The sequence below is a fragment of the Rhinatrema bivittatum genome, chromosome 15, assembly GCF_901001135.1.
Source record: "Rhinatrema bivittatum chromosome 15, aRhiBiv1.1, whole genome shotgun sequence".
NCBI lineage: Eukaryota > Metazoa > Chordata > Amphibia > Gymnophiona > Rhinatrematidae > Rhinatrema > Rhinatrema bivittatum.
Window position 1 is genome coordinate 68,446,502 of NC_042629.1, and position 23,316 is coordinate 68,469,817.

The 23,316-nt window shown below is 42.9% G+C and overlaps 1 protein-coding gene across 1 annotated transcript in view; it reads left to right on the plus strand.

Annotated features, from left to right (window-relative positions):
* The window catches only part of TNFRSF25 (TNF receptor superfamily member 25), a 33,531-nt gene that overhangs the window by 1,054 nt on the left and 9,161 nt on the right, over positions 1–23,316 (plus strand). The window contains exons 2-6 of the mRNA XM_029579159.1: positions 12,419–12,662; positions 13,656–13,787; positions 16,696–16,836; positions 20,262–20,343; positions 22,086–22,153. Of these exons, the coding sequence (XP_029435019.1) occupies positions 12,419–12,662; positions 13,656–13,787; positions 16,696–16,836; positions 20,262–20,343; positions 22,086–22,153 (667 nt within the window). The remainder of the gene's footprint in view (positions 1–12,418; positions 12,663–13,655; positions 13,788–16,695; positions 16,837–20,261; positions 20,344–22,085; positions 22,154–23,316) is intronic.

Consider the following 23,316-nt stretch of genomic DNA (forward strand, 5'->3'; position numbering starts at 1 on the left):
GGTCATTTTCAAAAGGGATCGCACGCGAAAAGTCCCTTTTTGTGTGTGATACCTACATCGGGGCGGGTTCTGGGCAGCGTCCGCACCGGAAGGGGAGGAGTCGGGGCGGCACCAGCATGCGCAAGACCCAGGGCTTCGTAAAAGGGGTGGGAGGGGGCATGTCTGGGGGGTCAGGGGGCGGTTTGGGGCGGGTCCGGGGGCATGGTGCCGGCCCGGGGGCGTGGTCGAGGCCTCCGGACCAGCCCCCAGGTCGGGTGATGGCGCACCAGCAGCCCGCGCAGATTTACATCTGCTTTCGGCAGGCATAAATCTGCCAACAAAGGTGGTGGGGAGGGGTTTACATAGGGCCGGGGGGGTGGGTTAGGTAGGGGAAGGTGAGGGGAGGTGGAAGGAAAGTTCCCTCCGAGGCCGCTCCGATTTCGGAGCGGCCTCGGAGGGAACAGGCAGCGCGCACCGGGCTCGGCGCGCGCAGGTTGCACAAATGTGCACCCCCTTGCGTGCGCCGACCCGGATTTTATAAGATACGCGCAGCTACGCGCGTATCTTATAAAATCCAGCGTACTTTTGTTCGCGCGCGTGTAAATTTATAAAATCTACCCCTGTAGTTTCTCCCCCATGGTTGGGTATACGCAGCCTTTTTTGGGGGGAGGAGGTGAGGTGGGGAGGGAAGGCTTCCAGCTGAAAAGAAAGAACCTTCCTCTGCACCGATCTGTGAATGTCCCCTCCCCCCGGCCCACCTTTTCCCTGTTACTACGGTGACAGACTTTGGCCAAGGACCATGCAAAAGCACTCGTTCTGCAACCCTGCAAGCATGGGCCCAGATGGTTTTTTTTAATTCGTTTATTTTGGGGGATAAACTCTTCTGCAGGAGCTGATGAAGTAGGGAGACTTCATCTTATTTGTTTCTAAGAGGCCTCTTGTCATAGCCGCACAGGCCTGGGCTGCTGTCTTCTCATTGGCAATAGACTTTATCTTTTGTGATGATAAAGATTACACAGCAGATGCATGCGGCATCATTTCCTATTTCTCTGAAAAATATGCCTCTGGGAAAACTAAAATACTGTAGTCAGCGGTTCACAGGAAGGATATTGCATAGCAGATGATGACAGATAAGGACAAATTTGGCTCCCTTATTCTACCCAGTTGTTTTCCTCTCTGGATCCATTTTGGGTAGATGAGCAAATAAATTCCCATATTTAAACCAGCACCAGTCTTCCCCATTCCCCATGTCTTTTACCCAACTCTCAGCCCTGTTCTATATCTGTCCCAAGCAGGTTTAAATTCCTTTACAGTCCTAGCTTTCACCACTTCCGCTCGTAGGTGATTTCCAGGTCTTCTTGTCTTTGGTTCTTAAAAGTCCCTTCCAATATCCTACCCAACATTCAGGCCCCCTCCTACGTCTTACCACTAAGCTTTGTAACAATCCAAACAACCAGCAAAACTCGCCAGGTTGTTGTCTGAGCATCCAACTACCCTGGCCACTTCTTGTCTTTGGTTCTTAAAAGTCCCTTCCAATATCCTACCCAACATTCAGGCCCCCTCCTACGTCTTACCACTAAGCTTTGTAACAATCCAAACAACCAGCAAAACTCGCCAGGCTGTTGTCTGAGCATCCAACTACCCTGGCCACTTCTTGTCTTTGGTTCTTAAAAGTCCCTTCCAATATCCTACCCAACATTCAGGCCCCCTCCTACGTCTTACCACTAAGTTTTGTAACAATCCAAACAACCAGCAAAACTCGCCAGGCTGTTGTCTGAGCATCCAACTACCCTGGCCACTCCAGTCTTCATGAAAGCTTGATGCACCTGTCCTGCCTCTCTCTGCAAACTGGCAAATTCTAGATATATAATGACTTATGAGGCTAGAATTTACCTGCTTAAGTCGGAAGCATTCCAGGGGCAGGTGGGGGAGGCATTTGCAGGTGGAGCAGAGCTAGCCACATGAGTTATGCAGCTAACTGGTCATACTGTAGGGCTGTCCTAAAGTTGGTTGGATATACTTATCTGTCTAACTTTAAGATAGCCGGGGATATTCAGTGGCACGGCTGTGCTGCTGAATATCCCTGTTTAGACGGATAGCTATACCCGTCTAACTTAACTAGCCACTCTGTGGCTGAATATTGACCCCATATTTTATGTATTTATTTTCAATGTGGTTGCCTATTGTTTTCCTTCTTTTGACATCTTCTTTCACCATGTCTCATAGAACTGTAAAATAAAAGCCTGGGTGGGACTTCAAAAAGTCATCTTGGCCTTAAATTTGCTCTGCTTCAAGGCGGGAGCCCTTGTACATCCCCTGAAAGATTTTTGCCCACGAACTTCCGGTGTTAGATATTCTCCCAGCTTCCTCCTCCTAAATGTCTGAGCCAGATCTTCCTCCTGATGCAATTTTAAAACAAAGGCGCTCTGTTGTTGGCAGGCAATTGATAAATCAAATCAATAAAGGCCATTTACTACTTCATCTGACAGGGGCTTAGAAAAGAAGAATGAATTCCCATCCTCTCTGTGTAACCCCCTTTTATGCATTTCAAGTTCTCCTCAATCAGGTCTTCCGTAAACTAAATAATTCCAGTTTGTTTTACCCTAAGCTTTTTTCCACTTTCCTCTCTCCCTTTAGTATATCCTTGGGGTATTCACTTCCAAACTATCCGGCGTGCCATGTGCAGTGTTAACCATTTTTATAGTGCAAGTTTAGCTAAAGAACAGCCTCAGCAATTTTATTTCTATTCTTCTATATTTCAGTGTCTAGACCAGTCCCCAAAAAGCATCAAATGCTCATTTTGCTTCAGGAGTTTAAAAAAAAAAAAATCTTTTTTTTTTTTTTTTGGTTCTTAATAAATATATTTTTAATGAGTTTTAAGTTCTTCTTCAGTTTGTTTTTAAAGCTAACAAAATTATTATTTTAAATTAGAATTTCATTTCGTTCCTGAGGGGGGGGGGGGGGAGATAAACATGGAAGCATGTTTGACAGGTCCTCCTACCGACCCCACCAGCGCGCCTCTGAACTCAAGAAGCTGCAGCTCTGACCTTTCTCCTCACCCTTTGTTCTTCCCAGTCACTGCCTTGCTGATTTTAACAAAACAAATGTTCTGAAGCCGCCAGCAGATTATCCAGATTGCACTCTTATCAGGACTGCTGCACCTCTGTGCCTTTTTTTTTTGTGGATAACTGTCACTAGGAACAACTACTTTTCTGAAACACACTTCTCATGTGGTTTAAAAAAAAAAAAAAAAGCCCGCTGCTCTAATTTCCAAAACGTATTTCCTTTTCGTGTGAACTTTGACGCCTACCTTGAGATCATTTATCTTTACTGATTTGAATCATGTAGGCTGCTTCTAAGAAGATAGTTCATCGCAAATCTCTCTTTGGATGTTATTCTCTGTAATCCCTTGGTACTTTGACACCTTCACATTGGGTAGACACTCCTCCATCTCCCCAGTGAGGTCTGATTTTACAACCCAGGTTAAAAATTTATAGCGTACCCACAGTTTAATGACTGGGACTGGACCCCGATTTGCTCTTAACTACAAAGGATGGAAGACCCAACTCATCTTTGGCTGCTATGGGTAAGTACCCAATCAGAAGAGAATATTCTCCTGTTTTCAGGAAGTTATTATAGTGGGGATCCAGAGTTTGAAACTGGAGGATTAATATTTTAGGGGCGGAGGGTGGACAGGCAGGTTGTGAAATAGAGCCAGAGCTTTCCTGAAGCGCTTCCCTGGAACGTGATGACTATGTCAGGCTTCACAAGACAGTAGACTGGCATGGATACTGCATTTGAAGGCACTGTTTATGATATTGTGGTTAAAATAATTTTTTTTGTACAATTACGGAACACTAGGGAATATTTTCTCATGTAGTGTAATTTGCACTGTTTATGGTAACTGTGTGGGGTTTTGTTAAGGGAGTTTTTATTGTGATCTGCCTTGAGTGGGGATATCTTCTAGGAAAGGCAGCATACAAGTCAAATTAAAATTAAATTATAGTCTCAAGCTTCAATTTTCTGCACGCGCCAGGCTTACAGAAGTCGTTTGTCATGTTCCCACCAGATGCCCACCTTGGTTACTGCATGTAGGTAGCACAATCTTGACATCCTTTTGATGTTTCTGCGATGACTCTCTTTCATATGGCTTCCATTTACAAAAATTAGTAATCCCATAACATTCCTTGCAGAAGGAAGACCAGCTGATTGACAATAGGTATATTCTTTCTCCTGCATCCAGTTTCATGATAGAACAGCCGAGAAGAGGGTTTTATTTTTATTTATTTTATTTTATTTGGATATTTTTCTATACCGTTGTTTGGAGCTTGCCTTCACAACGGTTTACAAGCATAACAGCAATACATATAACATATCTATGTATAACGAGAGAACATATGGAGGGATACAATGTGTTGTGGTAAATGTTGCATTTATGAGGAACTAGGAAGATGCATGTGGCCTAGCACTTTAGGTATGTCAATATAATGTAAGCTTTTAAATATTTTATTACTATATCATTTAAATGTTCAGAGTAAATTAATGATTCTACAGTTCAAGTGGCTATTTGATATATTTTAGGTTGACTAGACTACAGCACCATATATATACCTACTTTTTAGATACTTATTTCTAGAAAATAGACTTTAGTGGAAGAGGAGCGCACACAGTGTTATATTGTGATGTAGCAGTGGTAAAGCTCTGCTAGGCAGCACCATTTGGTAGAGTGCGTTGGTGTGGGCAGGAGGGCTCTTAAATGCCCTTTGCCAGTCAACATTGGGACTCTCCAGAATGGTAAAGATGCGTCCCAAAGAGGTGGGAGAGAATTTGGTGAGAGTCGAGCCACTTCTGATGGAGGGAAGGCCTTGATACTAGGGTGGTGGGAAGGCTGTGGTTTCCTTGATGTTCAGGTGAGTCAGGCCAGCTTTGGTGGGGATCTAACTACCCTTTTCACTTTGTTCCTCATGCACGCTGCACTTTGTGTTCGCGCGTGTATGCATTTTTTTTTTTGTGCACTCTAATTAAAGTAGATTTATATTAGTAAGAAAGCGAAAAGCTTTAGTGCATTCCATGTCGTAAAGTGGAGTTTTAACATTCATGCTAAATTTTACTGATGCACCTGCTAAACTTATTTAGCACAGGTTTTATTGCATAGTTTCCATGGTCTTTTGCATCTTCTGAAGTGGCAGTAAGAATTCTTTTGGGCACAAACGTCTGTCTCATTATTGTAAGTGTTTGCAGCTCAGACACTGATGCTATGTTATGCACGGGACTTTCAAAAAGCAAAACATAGTTCTTCATGGTTCCATAGAATAAACATGGATTAATTATGATGATGCAAATCAGGCCCTAAGCTTATGAATATTCCTGGCAGTGTTTTCAATCAACATCAGAATGTATCCTCCATGGAGGCACCAATAAAGGAAGGCTTGAATGCAAGAGGAGGAGCTTGTGAATGGAAAGAGCTGGTCTGTGCCCTCTCCCACTTGCTTATTTCTAGTATTTTTTTCTTGCCCATTTCTGTGTCTTCTAGGGATATGCAAAGAATGTTTTTTTTTTCCATTTCATTAGTTTTTCTATTCATTTTTCTTTTTTTTTTTTTAATAATTGAAATGAAATAAGATCAACATGAAAAAAAAAACTCCAAATAGGAAAAGGCTGGGTTACTCCTCCCCTTGACCAACCCCCCCCCCCCCCCCCAGTGCTGCTACAATAAAATAATTAACACCCATGGCTGGGCCTTTCCCATCCCCCCTCCCCGCTCACTCCTAGTCCTTATCTATCTTAACCAACATGCTTAGAGAGACGTTGTAGGAGGGCAGAAGGCTTCTTTAGAAGTGTCTGTAAGCCCATCCCGTCACCCTTCAAAAACATCTGATTTTCAGGATTCACAAGAAAAGGGCACATTAACTTCATTCTTAAATCCCAGAAGTGCCCAAATGTCTTGTTCAGACTTATTGTGGACGTCCTGAATACCAGACCTGTTTGGGGGGGGGGGGGTTCATAGGGAGCAGAGGACTATATTTGCAGAGTTCTGCTTTCAGGTATAGTTTGCCTGGGGTGAACTTTTTTCTGAGACAAGCGAGGAGGAGAAAAAAAACTGTTAAATGAAAATGAGGCGGAGGTAAAGTGAAATTGCAGTGGGTGGTTAGACCCGATTTTCACTTGCAATGGGAACACACAGAGCAGAATCAATGGCTCGGCAATAGTGAGTCACTGTGGATCTCGCCACAGGTTAAGCAGAAGAGCATGGGGGAGGAAGTTACGGTAGGTACTCCCCAGTGCTTGGAGCAAACCAATAGAGGCATCAATGTCTGCTCGCCTTTCACACCCAACTAATGCAATCCCAGGAGTTTTCTTAACTTGATCACCTTTTTGTGTGCAGAAGCAACAGTGTGCACGTTGGTGCAAGCATTGCACACCAATCTATGCAAACAGTGTGAAAACCGTTGGACAAACACTAGCGGCTGTGTTTATAGTTTGGCTTCCACAGCAAATGCAGAGGATTTTGGCACTTTTTCCTCTTTGCAGATCTTCACAAACCTGGGACAAGGAAGGTTGTCTAGATCAGAGAATTCAACCAGGTCTGATTTTCAGGATGTCCACATCTTTTGTCTAAGAGCTAGGCTAATTGGAATATTTGGGTTAGTTTTGACAATGAGACTTTATTTGTGGCTCTAAAAGCATGTTATAAAATCAGCGCATCCATGTATGCGAGTGTGCACTCCTTTTAAAATCTACCCCTAAGCTACATTGCAGTTTGCAAATGTGATAAGGTGAAAAATGGCAAATAACGCCTGTGATTGGGTTTGCAAGAATTACATGAGTAATTTAGGGCAGGGGAACTGCAGTGCAAAACTGATGCAAATATGCCATGAAGAATCATGCAAACCGGCTCATTATCTATGCTCACAAAGTTACATTTTGTGCGTTAAAACATGAAAAAATTAACAAGGAGCAATTTCCATGCAAACCTTAACTGCACGTCAGAGAGGTGTAGTTAAGCTTTCTGTTATAAAGTACTCATGAAAAGGCAGAATTTATTGGAAGAAAATCACTCTAAAACTCTTTCACCACTGTTTTTGCTGCAGTTTAGTGGTTTTAGATTTGGAAAATGCTTTGAGTGTGACCGTGCTTTCCCTTCCTATTAATTTTAGAAACTTAAAAAAAAAAAAAAAAAGTTATTGCAACACAGTCTCTTTGATTATTATCATTAGCTGCATGTCTTTTAGGCTGCATCACGTGTTTGCGATTAGCTCTCTACTATTAGAAACTGGAAAGAGTAAGCATCAGCGAAAATGAGGTTTACCCGCTGCAGTGTTCCAGGACGACCTAGTTTGAGGTGTGCGGCGAAAGAGAGATACCATCAGAGCCTGATCTGCCCTGGCTCATCATTTCCTATAATAAAGGAAACCGCGTTTATCAGCAAGAGTAAGACTTACACGGCCTGTCTCCTCTTTAGCATATATTTCAATTTGCAAAGCATTAAAAAAAAAAAAATCCACTTCTTTGCACAAATAGGCTATTTCTAGAAAAATAATAAGAACATAAGAACGTAAGAAATTGCCATGCTGGGTCAGACCAAGGGTCCATCAAGCCCAGCATCCTGTTTCCAACAGAGGCCAAACCAGGTCACAAGAACCTGGCAATTGCCCAAACACTAAGAAGATCCCATGCTACTGATGCAATTAATAGCAGTGGCTATTCCCTAAGTAAACTTGATTAATAGCCGTTAATGGACTTCTCCTCCAAGAACTTATCCAAACCTTTTTTGAACCCAGCTACACTAACTGCACTAACCACATCCTCTGGCAACAAATTCCAGAGCTTTATTGTGCATTGAGTGAAAAAGAACTTTCTCCGATTAGTCCTAAATGTGCTACTTGCTAACTTCATGGAATGCCCCCTAGTCCTTCTATTGTAAATAACCGAGTCACATCTACTCGTTCAAGACCTCTCATGATCTTAAAGACCTCTATCATATCCCCCCCTCAGCCATCTCTTCTCCAAGCTGAACAGCCCTAACCTCTTCAGCCTTTCCTCATAGGGGAGCTGTTCAATCCCCTTTATCATTTTGGTTGCCCTTCTCTGTACCTTCTCCATCGCAATTATATCTTTTCTGAGATGTGGCGACCAGAATTGTACACAGTATTCAAGGTGCGGTCTCACCATGGAGCGATATAGAGGCATTATGACATTTTCCGTTTTATTAACCATTCCCTTCCTAATAATTCCTAACATTCTATTTGCTTTTTTGACTGCTGCAGCACACTGAGCCGACGATTTTAAAGTATTATCCACTATGATGCCTAGATCTTTTTCCTGGGTGGTAGCTCCTAATATGGAACCTAACATTGTGTAACTACAGCAAGGGTTATTTTTCCCTATATGCAACACCTTGCACTTGTCCACATTAAATTTCATCTGCCATTTGGATGCCCAATCTTCCAGTCTTGCAAGGTCCTCCTGTAATGTATCACAGTCCGCTTGTGATTTAACTACTCTGAATAATTTTGTATTATCCGCAAATTTGATAACGTCACTCGTCGTATTCCTTTCCAGATCATTTATATATATATTGAAAAGCACCGGTCCAAGTGAGGCACTCCATTGTTTACCCTTTTCCACTGAGAAAACTGACCATTTAATCCTACTCTGTTTCCTATCTTTTAACCAGTTTGTAATCCACGAAAGGACATCGCCTCCTATCCCTAATTATACAAAAGAACACAGAAAGCAAAAAGGCCTAACTTAAGAGGGCAATAATGAAAGTCATTTCTGTAGGCGAAGTGCTGATTTACTCACAGAAATGAGCAGGTAAAGGTATAGCTGTACCTTACCCACCTGTTTTGTATGTTTTTCAGGGTCAAACTTAAATCAGGGGCGATAACTACACACATGTACCTTTGCCATAATATATGTGCACAAAAAATGCCCATGGGTATTATTGATGGGGGGGGGGGGGGGGGGGGGGGGGGGGGAAGGAGTGTGCAAAAGTCAAAGAATCTACCCATATAAGAACATAAGAAATTGCCATGTAGGGTGGACATCTTATACACTCAGTGCAGTAGTGGAAAGTAGTGACCCAAGGAACCTGAGCTCATAAATACCAGCACAGAAGAGCAGACAGGATAAGGCCAATTTCGTCTTATTCTGCTGTGTTTCAAAAAGGATTGGATAAGTTCTTGGAGGAGAAGTCCATTATCTGCTATTAAGTTGACTTAGAAAATAGCCAATGATATTACTAGCAACGGTAACATGGAATAGACTTAGTTATTGGGTACTTGCCAGGTTCTTATGGCCTGGATTGGCCACTGTTGGAAACAGGATGCTGGGCTTGATGGACCCTTGGTCTGACCCAGTATGGCATGTTCTTATGTTCTTAATGGAAAAGAGGCCATGGGATGAGGGTGAAAGGAAGTAGACTCAGACACTCAGACATATTTTAAGGAAGCATTTCTTTTCTGAATGAGTGGTGGATACATGGAGCAGCCTCCTAGTGGAAGGATAGTCCCTGAATTCAGGAATGCATGGGAGAAGCACACGAGATCGCTGAAGGAGTGGTATGGATTATAGAGCTCAGCAGTTGGTGGTGATGGGGAAGCTAGATAGGCTATGACTTTCTCAAGGTTATCCCTAGAGCAGACTTCTCCAACTCAGGTCCTTGAGGGCCGCATACCAGTCGGGCTTTCAGGATATCCATAATGGATATGCATGAGAGAAATCTGCATGCACACTGCCTCAGTTATATGTAACTCTTATCTTTTGTATATGCATTAGGGATTCCTGAAAACCAGACTGGTTTGTGGCCCTCAAGGATCAGCATTGGGTGATCTTGATCTGAAGTCAGTGGATGAAATAGTCCTCTGGAATTTGTCTTACAAGCCCAGGGCTTTTATTAATCCATGTCTTCGGACAGTGTGATCTATTAAGTTCCTAAAGCATAGTCACTTTTTTTTCTAAATCTGACTTCTCATCAGGCATGTCAGAAGAATATTTCACATATCATAATAAGCTGAAACAGACTCATACAGCAATATTCATTAATCTTGAATTCATTGATTGTGTAGCTAAATATAATCAATTACTTTTCCAAAGAAAAGAATTGAATAATTGCCACCCTTATGACCCATGGAGCGTGCTCTCCTTTTAATATTGTTGGTTCCTCCTATGATTATTTAGTCATTGTTGACAGATGCGTGATCTGTGATGGCTGCCGTATTAGAGCAGTCTCCCACTCTTTCCATATCAGATATGAGAAACAAACATGTCCTACTTCTGTAAATATATGGTGGGAGGAAGCTGAAAGGAAGCCAAACGGAGACAGAAAGTGATGTAAATTGCTTTTGCACTCTTAAAAGGTTGCTTCTCTTGATTTTGGTATCTTCAGTTTGGTTGTAAATGTCAGAATATTTGATGTCCCTTGCTGAGAACCCACATGCAGTGATCTGAAACATCTAAAAAGTACTGAATTGAGAGCACTGAGAAATGAGAAATTTGCAGAATTTGCATTTTAACTAAAGAACTTAGGATCAGATTTTTCTAGTTGATAAGCTAGCGAGTTGTACTCCAACTCAATGAAGATGCACCAGTGATGTTTTATACCACCACTTTTCCGTTTTATTGCAGGCTATGATATGCTGTCTTTAAAATGTCTTTGTTTATATTGCTGTCCACAGGTTTCTCCCCTCCCCACCTCCCCCCAAAGCAAATAACTGATAATGATTCAAAGAAAGATACATATTGGAAGCCATAAGCCGCAAAGCAACAATCTGTCTTAAAATGATGTCTATTTTACATGTCCTTTATTCTAATGATTTATTTACAATACCCGATTGAAGAGACTAGGTTCTGTGAAGAGCTTTGCTTCACAGGAAAACTTTTATCTTGAAGAGAAAATTCCTGTGAACTGCTTGTCCTGTTCTGGAAATCGATGACAACAAAACAAAACAAAAAAAAACCACCCAAAGAAGCACATGATATTTTGAATGTCATCTGTGACTCCTTGCAATATGTGTTTTAAGGTGTCTATAATTTAGCTTTACTGGATTTTTGTCACTGTAATAGGCTTTCTTGTGGCTTTTGGTGCTTTTCTGTGAATTCATGTCTCTCTACTTTCAGTTCTGTCTACGACAGGATCTGTGTAGGTTGCTGCATCCAAAGTGCAGATCTGAAAGGTATTTTTTTAAAGTCATTTAGCTGAATTTGGAAAATACATGGGGCTGAGGGTTGAATGGGAGATTCCAGCGGCCGAATCTACCTAGAGCCTTCCCATCTCTTGGAGGAGTGATATAATGCTTGCAGGAAAATGATGTGATCCACTGCTTGGAGGGAGGGTTTTGACTAATCCTAGCCTTTTGATGGCAACTTCCTGGTGCGTTGTGCTATCTGTAGTGCGCTTGCTGTCCATGGCAGAAGCAGGGACTACAAAGTGCTTTGGGGTGAAAGCTCAAAGAGCAGGCCTGGACAAAAATCTCCTTCCAAAATCTAGGTCACTTCACATGATGATATATTTTTTTTTTTCATGAGACAAATGTAATCTTTGAAGCTGTATATCTTTAACTGGAGCAGCGTAAGAGGATCATCCTAACATGATAACATTCTATAAGCTTATGAGAGGACATAAATCCCATCTTCAAATGAATCCCAGCAACAGGAGATGCAGGCAGATAAGGATCATGTGACTCTGCCTATAAATAATTGATAAAGTCCTGCTCATTTTCCCAATAGAGGGTCATTCCTAGATGAGCATCTCCTGACACTCGTGAATGGGCGATGCTTAGTAAACGTGGCTACACGAAACCCTACTGAAGTCTGATGGGCATTGCTGAATCATAGTTGTGCCGATGGTTGGGAGAAAAGGGGTAACCTGTGCTGCTAGGCTGATACCACACAGGCTAACATCCTTGTATTCACAAGTGTTCATGAAAGGACAGTGAAAAGGGGGGGTTCTGGGTTCCTCCCGACGCAAGGGAAAGTATAGTGGGATGAAGCACTAGTGCACTCTGCTGACATGAATTTAATTTGGTGTGGACATTTGAGACAAGAAGTCTGATTGCACCTCTTGGATATTAAAACGAGGGAGCGGGAGAAAGCGCCTGCTAGGGGTAATTTTAGATCAATGACATTTCCACTCTCTCTTTATGTTTTTTAACCTCCCTATCCTCCAGGGAGTAGGTTGCCGCTGCTTTGAGGCAGCCATTCCTTGCCCACCCACCAGCTCCCAGGATTTTGGCTCATTGCGCCACAAATCCGTACACCGAGGGGTGTCCTCTTCTTGCCAAGGGATTTCCCCCAACCCTTGGAAGGACCGCTTGGCCTCGTGAGAGAGCGCTGGGCTGTTTCCCCAGGAAAGATGGGAAGCACAAATGGCTGATCTTGATTTAACCGTGTCAAAAAGAAAAATGTGCTTGAATAGTGTCCCTTTTTCCTTTCCCAGGTCTGTCTTTCTGCAGCTCTAATTGCAGGAAGAGGTTATCAAGTCCAAAGCAATGTGAGTCGACAAGGACTGAGGAACGAAAACCAAAACGTAATGCAGTGGACTTCTGGTGCTTCCAAAGCTGGACACCACAGGCATAAATCGCAGAGCCACAGACTTTCCAGGAGGCAGTCTCGGATCAGCTGTCCAAATGATATGTACTCTGATCCAGTGCAAAACCACTGCTGTAAAAAATGCCCCGCAGGTGAGCTTTCTTCTTAAGAGTTAGGAATAGAAAACAAGAGTGGAGGTGGTGTGCTTGCTTTTTAAATTGATCTGTAACGACACCCAACAGCAGCGGTATGACTATATTGGAATTCCAAGAAGGTACTGGGGTAATCTGCACGGAGTGACTGTTGCGGCCCAAAAGGCAGTGTGAAAGACTTCATCAGGCTTCAGAGGAAGCACTGGAGTAACCTGCATGGAGTGACCGTGCTTAAAACCAAACCTTCAGCGAAGGTGGGAAGGCTGAATATGTTGGCTGTTGTGTCAATCCATTAGAAAGCATGGTAATAAGACATGGAAAGGGGACCTGGTCTTCTAGGAATTGTAGAGAAAGATTACAAGGCCTGGGCTAGGAGTGGAGGTGGTGGAGACCAGTACTTTAACGAATTCTGGGCCTGCTTCAGTCTGATGTGGAGGGCAGTGGTAGGAAAAGGACTGAAAGTTCACGTAAACGATCTGGAGGTTGGGGAACTGGTGTTGGGTTGAGTTTGGAAGTTTATATGTTCATCTATCCAAAGTGGAAGACTGCAATCGGGCAGACAGGATGAGGCCAATTTCGTCTTATTCTACTGTCAATTACTATGTTGCTGTGTTATTTTAGTGCATCACAACTTGAACAGTAGCTCTTTGAAATTTGGCCTTCAACGACATCACTGCAATGTTGGAGTATGAAAATGCACCTTCTGGGGTGGCCTCTGTGGCCCAAGCTGTAGAGTTACCTGCTGCAGACCACACAGTCTGGGAACTGGCCTGGGCTCACCATAGAAATGGTGCACTCTGAACAAGGGAGAGAAGGTGGATGGCTGCTGCCACCATGACGTTGCCTCCTGCCGTAAAGGTGCCCCCTCCAGCCCTTGGGCTGGCAATGGATCCCCAGAACTGCCTGGGTATTGTCATGATCTTGGGAGCAGGATTGAAAGGCAGCTACTACCAGTAATGAGAGGGGCTTACCTGTTGTGTTCTTTTTTTGCAGGAGAGTACAAAGTATCGTCATGCACGACCCCTGGGAACGATTCCAGCTGTGCCCCGTGTAGTGCAGGGACATTTCTAGCTTTTCCCAATTGGGTGCCTGAATGTAAGCGTTGTGATTCCTGTGATGAGAAAGGTAAATGAGGAAAGTTTCTTTTGAAAACCTGAATCAAAATAGTAATATCACAGACCTTTCTTAAGCTTGCCTTGGTGGCCACAGTAGTACAAAACGTGACCAGATTTGTGGTATGGTTTTTATCGCTCTTTCTTCTTGAGTAATAACAGCTTGCAGTAACTTGATGGCTGTTACTCTTACTCCGCACAATTATGAAACGGGGGTTTCCTTCATAGAAACACAGAATATAATGGCAAGTAAAGGCCAGAAGGCTCCTCTGGTCTGCCCAGTATCCTTCTTCTTGCTGTACTGTAGACCCCCCATGATCTCTGGTTTTCTCTTCACCACTAGAGATCCTCTGTGATGCATGTACCAGGATCCTGGCCAGGTCTTTGGTGAGACCTCTGTTGCCAGGACAGCCAGAGTGATCCATATCCTGGTTTTCAGGACTCACCAAGAGGAGGGGGGTACTAGTAGGAGGTAGCTAGCTGTTTGAGGCTTTTTTTTTTTTAAATAACTGAGCAAGCAAGAAGAAGAAAGTGCTGAGTTTAGAATCAAAGACGTTTGCTACCTGGGAGTGAAATCTGTGTAAGGCACCCTCAAAACATGCAATCAATGCTAGATACTTTGAGTTTATGAAAATGGGCCTATATTTTGCTATTTATTTTGCAGGGTTGTCCCCCATTTTTATATACCTTCTCTCATCATTAGTAGCCTACTCTCTCTGTGCCGACTGTCCTTTTGGTCAAGGGCTACAGAGCCCAACTCTCTTCAGAGCTTGGTTCCATGTTCACCCCTGAGTCTGACCAGTAAGTGTTGCTCTTTTGCTCAAACTCCATTCTACGGGCGTGAATGCTCCCTCTGCAACATCTTCACCCTGGGGAGTAGGATCTGGAGCTCCCCTGAAGATACAAATCCAGAGCACGAGCTTCAGAGTGAGTGGGACATGTGTAAATTATTGAGCTGACGGTAAAAGCAATCAAAATGATTGAAATTTCCCATTTTTGGTTTGTATTTATTACATTTCTGAGGAGAAATACATTTCTTCTCCATTTTTGAAAGCTCCCCTTTCTTATCGTACCTCTACCATTGTGAATCTTGAGTACGCTGAGGGCTCTGTATGCCTCTCTGTTGACGTCTGCTCATGCCATTGACCTGCTCTGGTTCAGTTAGGGCCCTCAGTAGCACATGAGATGCGAATGAGATTGCATGATGAGGGAGGAGAAAATCCAGGCTGAAATTATCTTCTGATCTCTGAAGTCGTTGCCTGGCTTTGAGGCCCAGAGGCTCTTGGGAAGAGCAGCTGCCATTGTTGTGGTGTGGAGCAGATATTGTAAACGCATACAAGTGGGGAGTTTGAAACCAAACACACACACACCATGACTGCAGAGAGTTTTTCAGCTGCTGAAGCAAATATGGCAATTTTGTCAATCCCCACTGTTGGCAAATAATTGGATGTTTAGGTCAAATTGGTGCTTAAAATTCTTTTTACTTTTTTTATTTTGCCCTGCCGCCAATTGTTAATGAGGATTAGGGACAAGGGAAGAAAGTGGTTTACATAGCAACTCCTAGGTGAGATTACACTAAAGATTAACTGGTAAGTATTTTAGGTAAAGGTTTGTTGTTTTACTTGGTTAAAAGTAAAGCCAACAAGGCGTAAATGGCATTAAAAGATTTTATTATTGACAGACAATGATGGTTCTTTTTCTCTCTGCATAACTTGGGCTTGACTCTGAGGGCATCTGGGAGTTTAAAACTGATTGCAAAGATGGTACAAGAAAAGATTCTCCGGGTCTCATATAATAAAGAAGCTTTTGGCCGGTTTCCACCCTCCAGTAAAACTGCCAACTCAGTTGTTGGACAGCCTCATTCAACCATCCTCTCACACGGGAGTGAAGCCTCAGAAACCCAGCAGAAATCCTGCAGCTCCGGTTCAGCAAACAGATACACACAGGTCGGGATCCATGAGGCTGCACCCAGACAAAACCTGAGATTTAAATGCTTCCTCCCACTCGCCGGCTAAGTTTATCTGGGTGTAAGAAGTGATTCTGGGGGTCGGGCTACATTTTAACTGGAGAGAGCTGATGTTCGGTGCTACCCGTCCAGAGTTAGCAGCTCACCTTGCCACCCAGTCAGAAATGCAATCTGATCATAACGATATGGACCATCACCAAAATCCTGAAATCGTTCTGTCTGTGCTCTGCTGTTTAAATTACTCTTGTTCTTTAACCTCCGCGGGGTGGATTTTCAAAAGATTTTATATGCTTAAATGTGTGTTTACCTGTGTAAAAATGGCTTTTGAAGCTCGTCGCCTCTGTATCCGGGTAAAGGTTTGGGCGCTGTAGGAAAGCTGCGGTGAGGCTGCAAGTGGGAAGACGAAGACTTCACTTTGAAATCCCCACGGGTGCTTTGTCCTGTATATTTTACCCCTGGAAACTCAACCTGCAGGCCTGGTAGCTCCCCTGCACAGACTGAAAATTGCCCCCACATCAAATTACCCGTGCAGAGGACTCAAATTTTCAAAACAAATGCATGTGCTGCGTGTCAGTATGCGCCTCCTCATACGTGCGCCCGAGCATGTGTAACTTTGTGCATGTAGCCTGGCGTGTGTACTTTCAAAAATCGATAGTAGGCATATAAATCCTTTCTGTGTCCCAGCTCTGCTGCCCCCGGAGCCCCTTGTGAGTGTGTGTAAAGAACATGTCATCACGACGCGCACCTACGTTTTTCACAGACTGGCCCCCATTTTTTTTTTAAAGGCAATTTATGTGCATAAATCAGTTTTTGGTGTGTGTCAATCCTGATGAAAGTCAACTCCACACAAAATTGGCATGCCAGTGATAAAGGTTCCTGTCTGTGATTCTCTACCAATCTGCTTCTTTAGTTGGTATGAATGGGATAATTAAACTGTAGTATTTGTGTTTTCCAGTTCATATTGTTAAGAAAAATTGCACAGCTACCAAAAACACAGAGTGTGCTTGTCGAAGAGGAAGCTACAGCAATTTGCCACACAATGGAAGATTGTGCAGACTGTGCAAGAAATGTGAAAACCGGGAAGTTATCAAGACATGTAAGTGCCTTTTAGGTATCTCTCGAAATCATATTTCAAGCCAGCATAATACTGGGGGAGAGAGAGAGAGCGCACTGGAACGTCCTCTGCTGTTTTCTATCTTCAAGCTCTGCTGAACTGTTCTTGAGGTGTATGAAAGCACTGGCACCCAGTGGCCATTTGATGTTACAATAGCATGGACTTAACGGCATTGACCGCTCTCAAGCTTGGAGAGGAAGGGTTCAAGTAGCTCTGTCGCTCCGGAGTGAAACTGGATTCTCTGCAGGGTGTGACACTGGAAGAAAAGCCCAGTGTTCTCTGAAGCTCCTCTACATCATCCCTTCTGCATGTTGGTCCTATAATAAGGTAGCATGAGCTACACATTTCAAATTCATGCAAATGTGTCCATTTTCCCGTGTGCAATAATGAGATTGATTTGTCTGATTCAGGGGGGGGGGGGGGGTGCTTGGATAGGAGTAAAGCAGAGCTCACATTTACTGTTCATTATGCAAAAAACGATTCAGTGGTCTCTTTCCTGGAGATACCGGGAACTTGACTAGGCAAAACCCTCGCCACAGTGCACACAATTCATACAGAACTTGAGTTACAGAGCTTTCTTTCCACTGACACAGAATCACAGACCCCAATCTCATTTTCTATCGGAAGATAATCATATTTATATTTATAATTATGCATGTAGGGGATAATTTTGTTAGAATATGCATAAATTAAACTCATTTTCAAAGTGGACTTGCTTGCAGAAATCCACTTTGAAAATTAACCCAGCAAAATTACACACCCACCATTACACCTGCTATTTGGTGTACAAAGTTTCGCCAAGAAAATTTGTCCTGACCCCCACACCAGCTCCACCCCCAGAGTGCCTCTCTCCGGGCATGTAAAAATGCATTTATTACAGTGCCTATTGCGCATAATTTTACATGTATATTTGCTGCACAGTTTTCCAAAGGGTCATTTCTGTAGTAAAGCACTCCTATACCTACAGACGTCCCTTTGAAAATGATCCTCTTGATGAATATCTGTGTTCTTTAACTGTATCTTTGAATTCCAAAATTCTCTTTTGAGGCTGTTTTTATACCCTGTATCAAAGAGTAGGAATGTGTATGTGCCTTCATTTGAAACGAAACAGGAAATCTCAACGAAATGTTCTATGTCATTTGTTTCCATTCCAGAAACAAAATTAAAAAAAAAAACAACAAAATTCCTTTCCCTCCCCACTTCCACTGCCAGAGTTTAAAAAAAAAAAGCCTTTCCCAGATCCACCCCCACTCCCTTTACAGCGTCTTACCCCATCCGTGAGGCTGAAATAGGGCAGAAGCAGATCCTAGTCACTCCTGCCCCATGCTGATGCAGTGATCCAAAATGGTGCTGGCCTGCCATTTGGCTGCCTGGAATTAGGGAGCTAAGACCTCTCTGTCTCAGCCCATATTTAATTTGGCTGCCTGATGAAAACAGATTACTAAATGTATCCCTTCAGTCCCAAACCATTTTCACTGTGGCCGATGTAGTCACCTTACTCCTGAGCTAGATCATTCGAAACCTGGCCTCTTACCCAGACCATAACACAGGCAGTTGCAAGGCTTAGCTGCCGAGCAGATAAACTCATTACAGGTAAGTGCAAATGATATTTAAGGATTATTGAATCAATTAAAGGTGCCAACCGGATCTCTGCTCCCCTGGTCAGCCAGGGCTGAGGATACAGCAGAGACGGCAGTCACAGCCCCTGCAGGGGAGGGATTCATGGTCATTACACAATGGTGAAAAATGCCCGATAAAATTAATTCCAGGAAACCCCTGTGTCACACAATGTGAAAATCTAAAAGCATTAGTTTACTGGTCATTCATTTCCACCAAATACTAAAGACAAGACTCAAATTGTCTTAGGACTGATGCAGCATCAGCTCACATCGTGCATGCTAGACTCTTAGGTCCACAATAGCGACACCTAGTGGCAGATGTAGGGCCCCTGAAGGAGCCCAGGAATGTGCCCCTTCTCTCTTAGCCCTGGCAGCAGTAACTGAACCAGAGTAAGTTGTGGAGGGATATGAAATAGAAAAGCACTGAAAATCAGTGAATCAAAATTGCAGTTTAAGTTAAGAAAAATATAACATCATGGGCTGTACCGTTCATTTATTTTTAGTAGTTCAAAGCCATTGGATGGTGTACAAGTACAACATGCATTAGATTCTGTTACATGGCGTAATGCTTATGCTTAACAGTAGACTAAATATGTCAGGCAAAAGTTAAACCATTGCCAACAGGACTTCAGATGATTTATAGCATTTGGGAACAGCAATGGGAAACACGACTATTCCAAACGGCTTTGTAAATGTTCCTTTTATCAGCTGCTGTCATGAACCATCCTGTTCCTCAAAGATAACCTCAAAGAGCCACCAATTATCAATCTTGTTACTGCGAGCTCTCAAAAAATATTACTTTCAGGGTAATGTGCACATTTTTTTGTTTTCATTTTGTCTGTTTTTGGGGAATTTTTTTTAATGTTTTAATTTTTTAAAAATGTTTTTCCATGTATTTTTCATATTCAGCAAATAGTGAGCACTATTTACTGAAAACAAAAAAAAATACACAAAGGGGTTGATTTTCAAAACCGCGCATGCTCGTCCATGTGAGCGCGGTTCCCGGAACGCTCACGTGGACGCGTCGATTTTATAATATGCACGTGCCGGCCCATGCACGTTATAAAATCCGATGTGCGTGTGCTGGATCTTAACATCTGTGCGTGCATGTGTGGGCGGACCGCGACTCGCACACGCAGGGCGAGATTTTCAAATTACGTGCGGCGACACGATCGACCTTTTTTCCAGGTCCCTCCCAGTCTGCTCAGACTACTCCCACCGGCCCCTGCCCCTTTTTCAGGGTCCGGCATTTCTGCATGTAACAGGGGGGGTTACACACGTGGCCGGGCCCGTTCTAAAATGCATGCGGCGCTCGCAAGGCCCGGCCACGCCTGTAACCCGTTTTTTTTTACACGCGTGGCCCTTTGAACGTTTACTTGACAATTTTTTGTTTCTTTATAAATTTTTAAGTTCATTTGCAAAAAAAAAAAAAAAAAAAGGGCTCATTCGTCCCATTTTACACTTTTGTTGTGAACGAATGCACATCCCTAGTGTCTAAGGAATTACATCCAGGAATGACATCCAGTGTCTAAGGTCACAATCTTGTCTGACTGGTCTAGAAACAGTCAAATATTTTTCCTATAATAGTTGCACCCCTGTCCTCTAGTATATTGGAGAGGTCAAGATTTTCCTAGAAGAGTTTTCTCTGATGCCGCCCATGAAACCATCAATCAGACATCAACTAAGACTCAATTATGTTTAAAGATCATATGACTAATACTCACAGTATTGTATAAGTTGCTGCCACCTTTTTAATGCTTTAGATTAAACAGATATTCTGTTTCTTAGGTTCTGAGACAGAGGATGCACAATGTGGCAAATGCCACCTAGGGTTCTATGAAGAGAAGAGCGAATGCCACCCATGTTGGCGGTAAGCACAAGAGCAGAGAACAGCACATGACTGGGTGCACATGGCCACAGGACCACATATACCTCCTGTTTCTGTGGATGACCAAGTGGGTGTTGTAGAAGCCCATGTGTGCTTTCAGCTGCATTTGAGGAGAGAAATTTGCAGCCAAGTCTCACTACGAGGGTAAATGCCTTTCCAGATCGCCCTCACTGGAGGCTCTGCATCTATTCTTTGTGAAAGTTGCACTGCACGTCCCCAAAATGCCTTGCGATGGTTGTTAAGAAACAGGTTCTGGCATACACTCGCGCAGTGGAATTGCTGAGGTCAGGCATTGCATGCTGTTGCATCGACTGCCTTTAGGGGGTAGAGAGATGGGAGAAGTAAAAATCTCATTTTGTGAGCATTCGTGCAGAATTTCCACCATAGGCTTCAGTGGGAGAGGTTTTTGTTACAACAGAGGACAGAAAAGGGGGGCAATTCATCTTTTCCACAGCTCTATGCCTTTTAAAATAAGAAAGTTTTTTTTTTTTTTGTTTGTAAATGGAGTTCAATGTGGTTACTTTGTCAGAATTAAAAAAAAAAAAGCCAAAAAATAGTTTGTTAGCATGAGACATTTTGTGTATTTTTGCCTTGGATCAAAAAATTCAGTTTTCCTGTTCTGTACAGATATTTGGATTTTCACATTTATACAAGACACAGTGATAGGTTGGCAGTAAATATTTCTGCTTTGGTTGCAGGAATCTGTCTGTTTTTAACGGTCAGTAGTGTTGCTAATTTTAGATGACATTTTGTCGATCTATAGATTTTTCTCTAAAATATAGTTTAAATCAAAATGACTTTAGTGACCGCTTTGAGGATAACTTTCAAACAACTCCACACAGCCCCATACACAAGTGTATATGGCCGAGTGTATTCTATAACCTGTGCATATCAGGTGCGTGCAGATTATAAAATGCGCTTATGTACGCTTACGCATGAATACCTGCAGTGCACTGAAAGCACGTATGTACCCTACCTATTATAGAAGCAGATGCGTGTATATTTCACGCGTAAAAAAAAAAAAAATACAACCTGCTCACCTAAAACCCTGATATACGCGCACAAGTTAGTATATTTTAAAACGTGCGCACAATTGAAATCACCAGTTTTCCAAATCCTCCACCCGTTTACCCAGTCTGTATTAAGTGGTTATTTATTTGGTGGCAGGCGCCTGCTTTTATAGCACTAAATGGAGGGGTCACGCGTATCTGGTTTGCACTGTGGGCTAAGGTGACTGATATGCGGGGGGGTGATCTTGCTCACCCCAGCACTTGAGTATTGGGTGTGAATCTCCTGTCCTCCAGATTTTCCTGACTCCCAAAGCGATAAGCCTGGCTGGCAGGGTTTTGGCATCTCTCTTGACTTCTGCAGCCCCCATATTTTAGTTTTATACTCTCACTTTCCCCTTGCCTTGGCTCCTCACAAATCCTGGTCTGCACCCTGTCTCTTCTACAGATTGAGCCCCGGCATCCTGACTGGCTGTCATACCTGCCACTCGCAACTCACAAGCTAGGGAGATCCTACATGGTAGAGTGAGCCAGCAGATTTAACCCTGTAATTGCAGGGTTAAATCTGCAGAGAAGGCCTTTCTGCCCACAGTATTGCGAAATAACGAACAGGCTGCACACGGTTCACAAGGATAGTGGGTACTGTAAGAGAACAAACGAGCAAAATAGTGTCAGCCTTGCACATTAAATCGTTTTTTTTCCCCTTCTTTTTTTCAGATTTTCTCAAACGTGCATCAACGAGACACACAGAGAATGCACGGGAATATGCAGACCAGGAAAAACAGGTAATGTCTTTATATCTTTGTGGGGATTTGTTGTCCAGTGAGCACAGCATTTTTTACATGAACACTGTTGCTTGCCTGACTTCAGAAACATTTAGATTAGAGGATTAAGGAGCATTTTATCCAAGAAGATGTGGACCCTACCCGTCTGAGTTCTGGAATTCAAATATACAGTGGATCCTTGATTTACGAACTCAATTCGTTCCCGAGGGCTGCTTGTAACTCAAGTTGGTCACAAGTCAAGACTATTTTTCCTGTAAGAAATAATGGAAATACTCATAATGCGTTCCGAACCTCCCAAAGCACCCCTTACCTAACCTTTTCATAATAAAAAAGGGTTGTATAATGTGCGTAATTTACCAGAAACACCAATACCTTCTCTTCCTTCCTTAGCTTCTTTTCTAGCTTTTTGGGGGCCATTTTGATAGCAAATAGCCCTGCACTGACGGAAATTACATCCACAATCACGTGTAGCTGGGCGTGGACTGACACGAACGCTTCTCTGGCGTCTCGGGTCTTTGTTTACAACAAGATACACATGTTGGCCTCGGCCGGCATTCGGGTCGTAACTCAAGACTTTGGTCGTAAATCAAGACTAAAATTGTGGTCTTAACCCAAGTTGTTCGTATGTCAGGCCAGTCGTAACTCGAGGGTCCACTGTATAGATCTTATGCCCAGGTACTTTAATGTAGTTGCCAACTCACTCTGTAACACAGTGAGTTCTTTTAGATTTTTTTATACTAAAGTATTAACCATGTTCCCATTTTTTTTGCCTTAATCCTAGTGTATCTCCATGGGAAACTGACTTCTCCCATATCGTTCTCTTACTAACTTTCTAGTGTTGATAAGCATGCATACAGTTGGGATTTGCAAACTTGGATATCACAAAATGAAAGGGCAGCTTTGATCCTCTTATTGCATAAAAACCAATACAAATCTTTGGAGATGATCTAATGTTTCCAGGATGCATGCCAATCATTGGCCTTTTGCACTCAAGCTTCATGGAAGGTTGCAAACTCATGCGGCAGTGTGTGGGAACATATCCTTTATCTACTCCAGTCATGTCATTGATTGATTCATGCTAAATAATACAGTTTAGGTCTATAAAATCATGAGAGGACTAGAAACAGGTAAATGTGAATTAGTTATTTACTCTTTCAGATAAG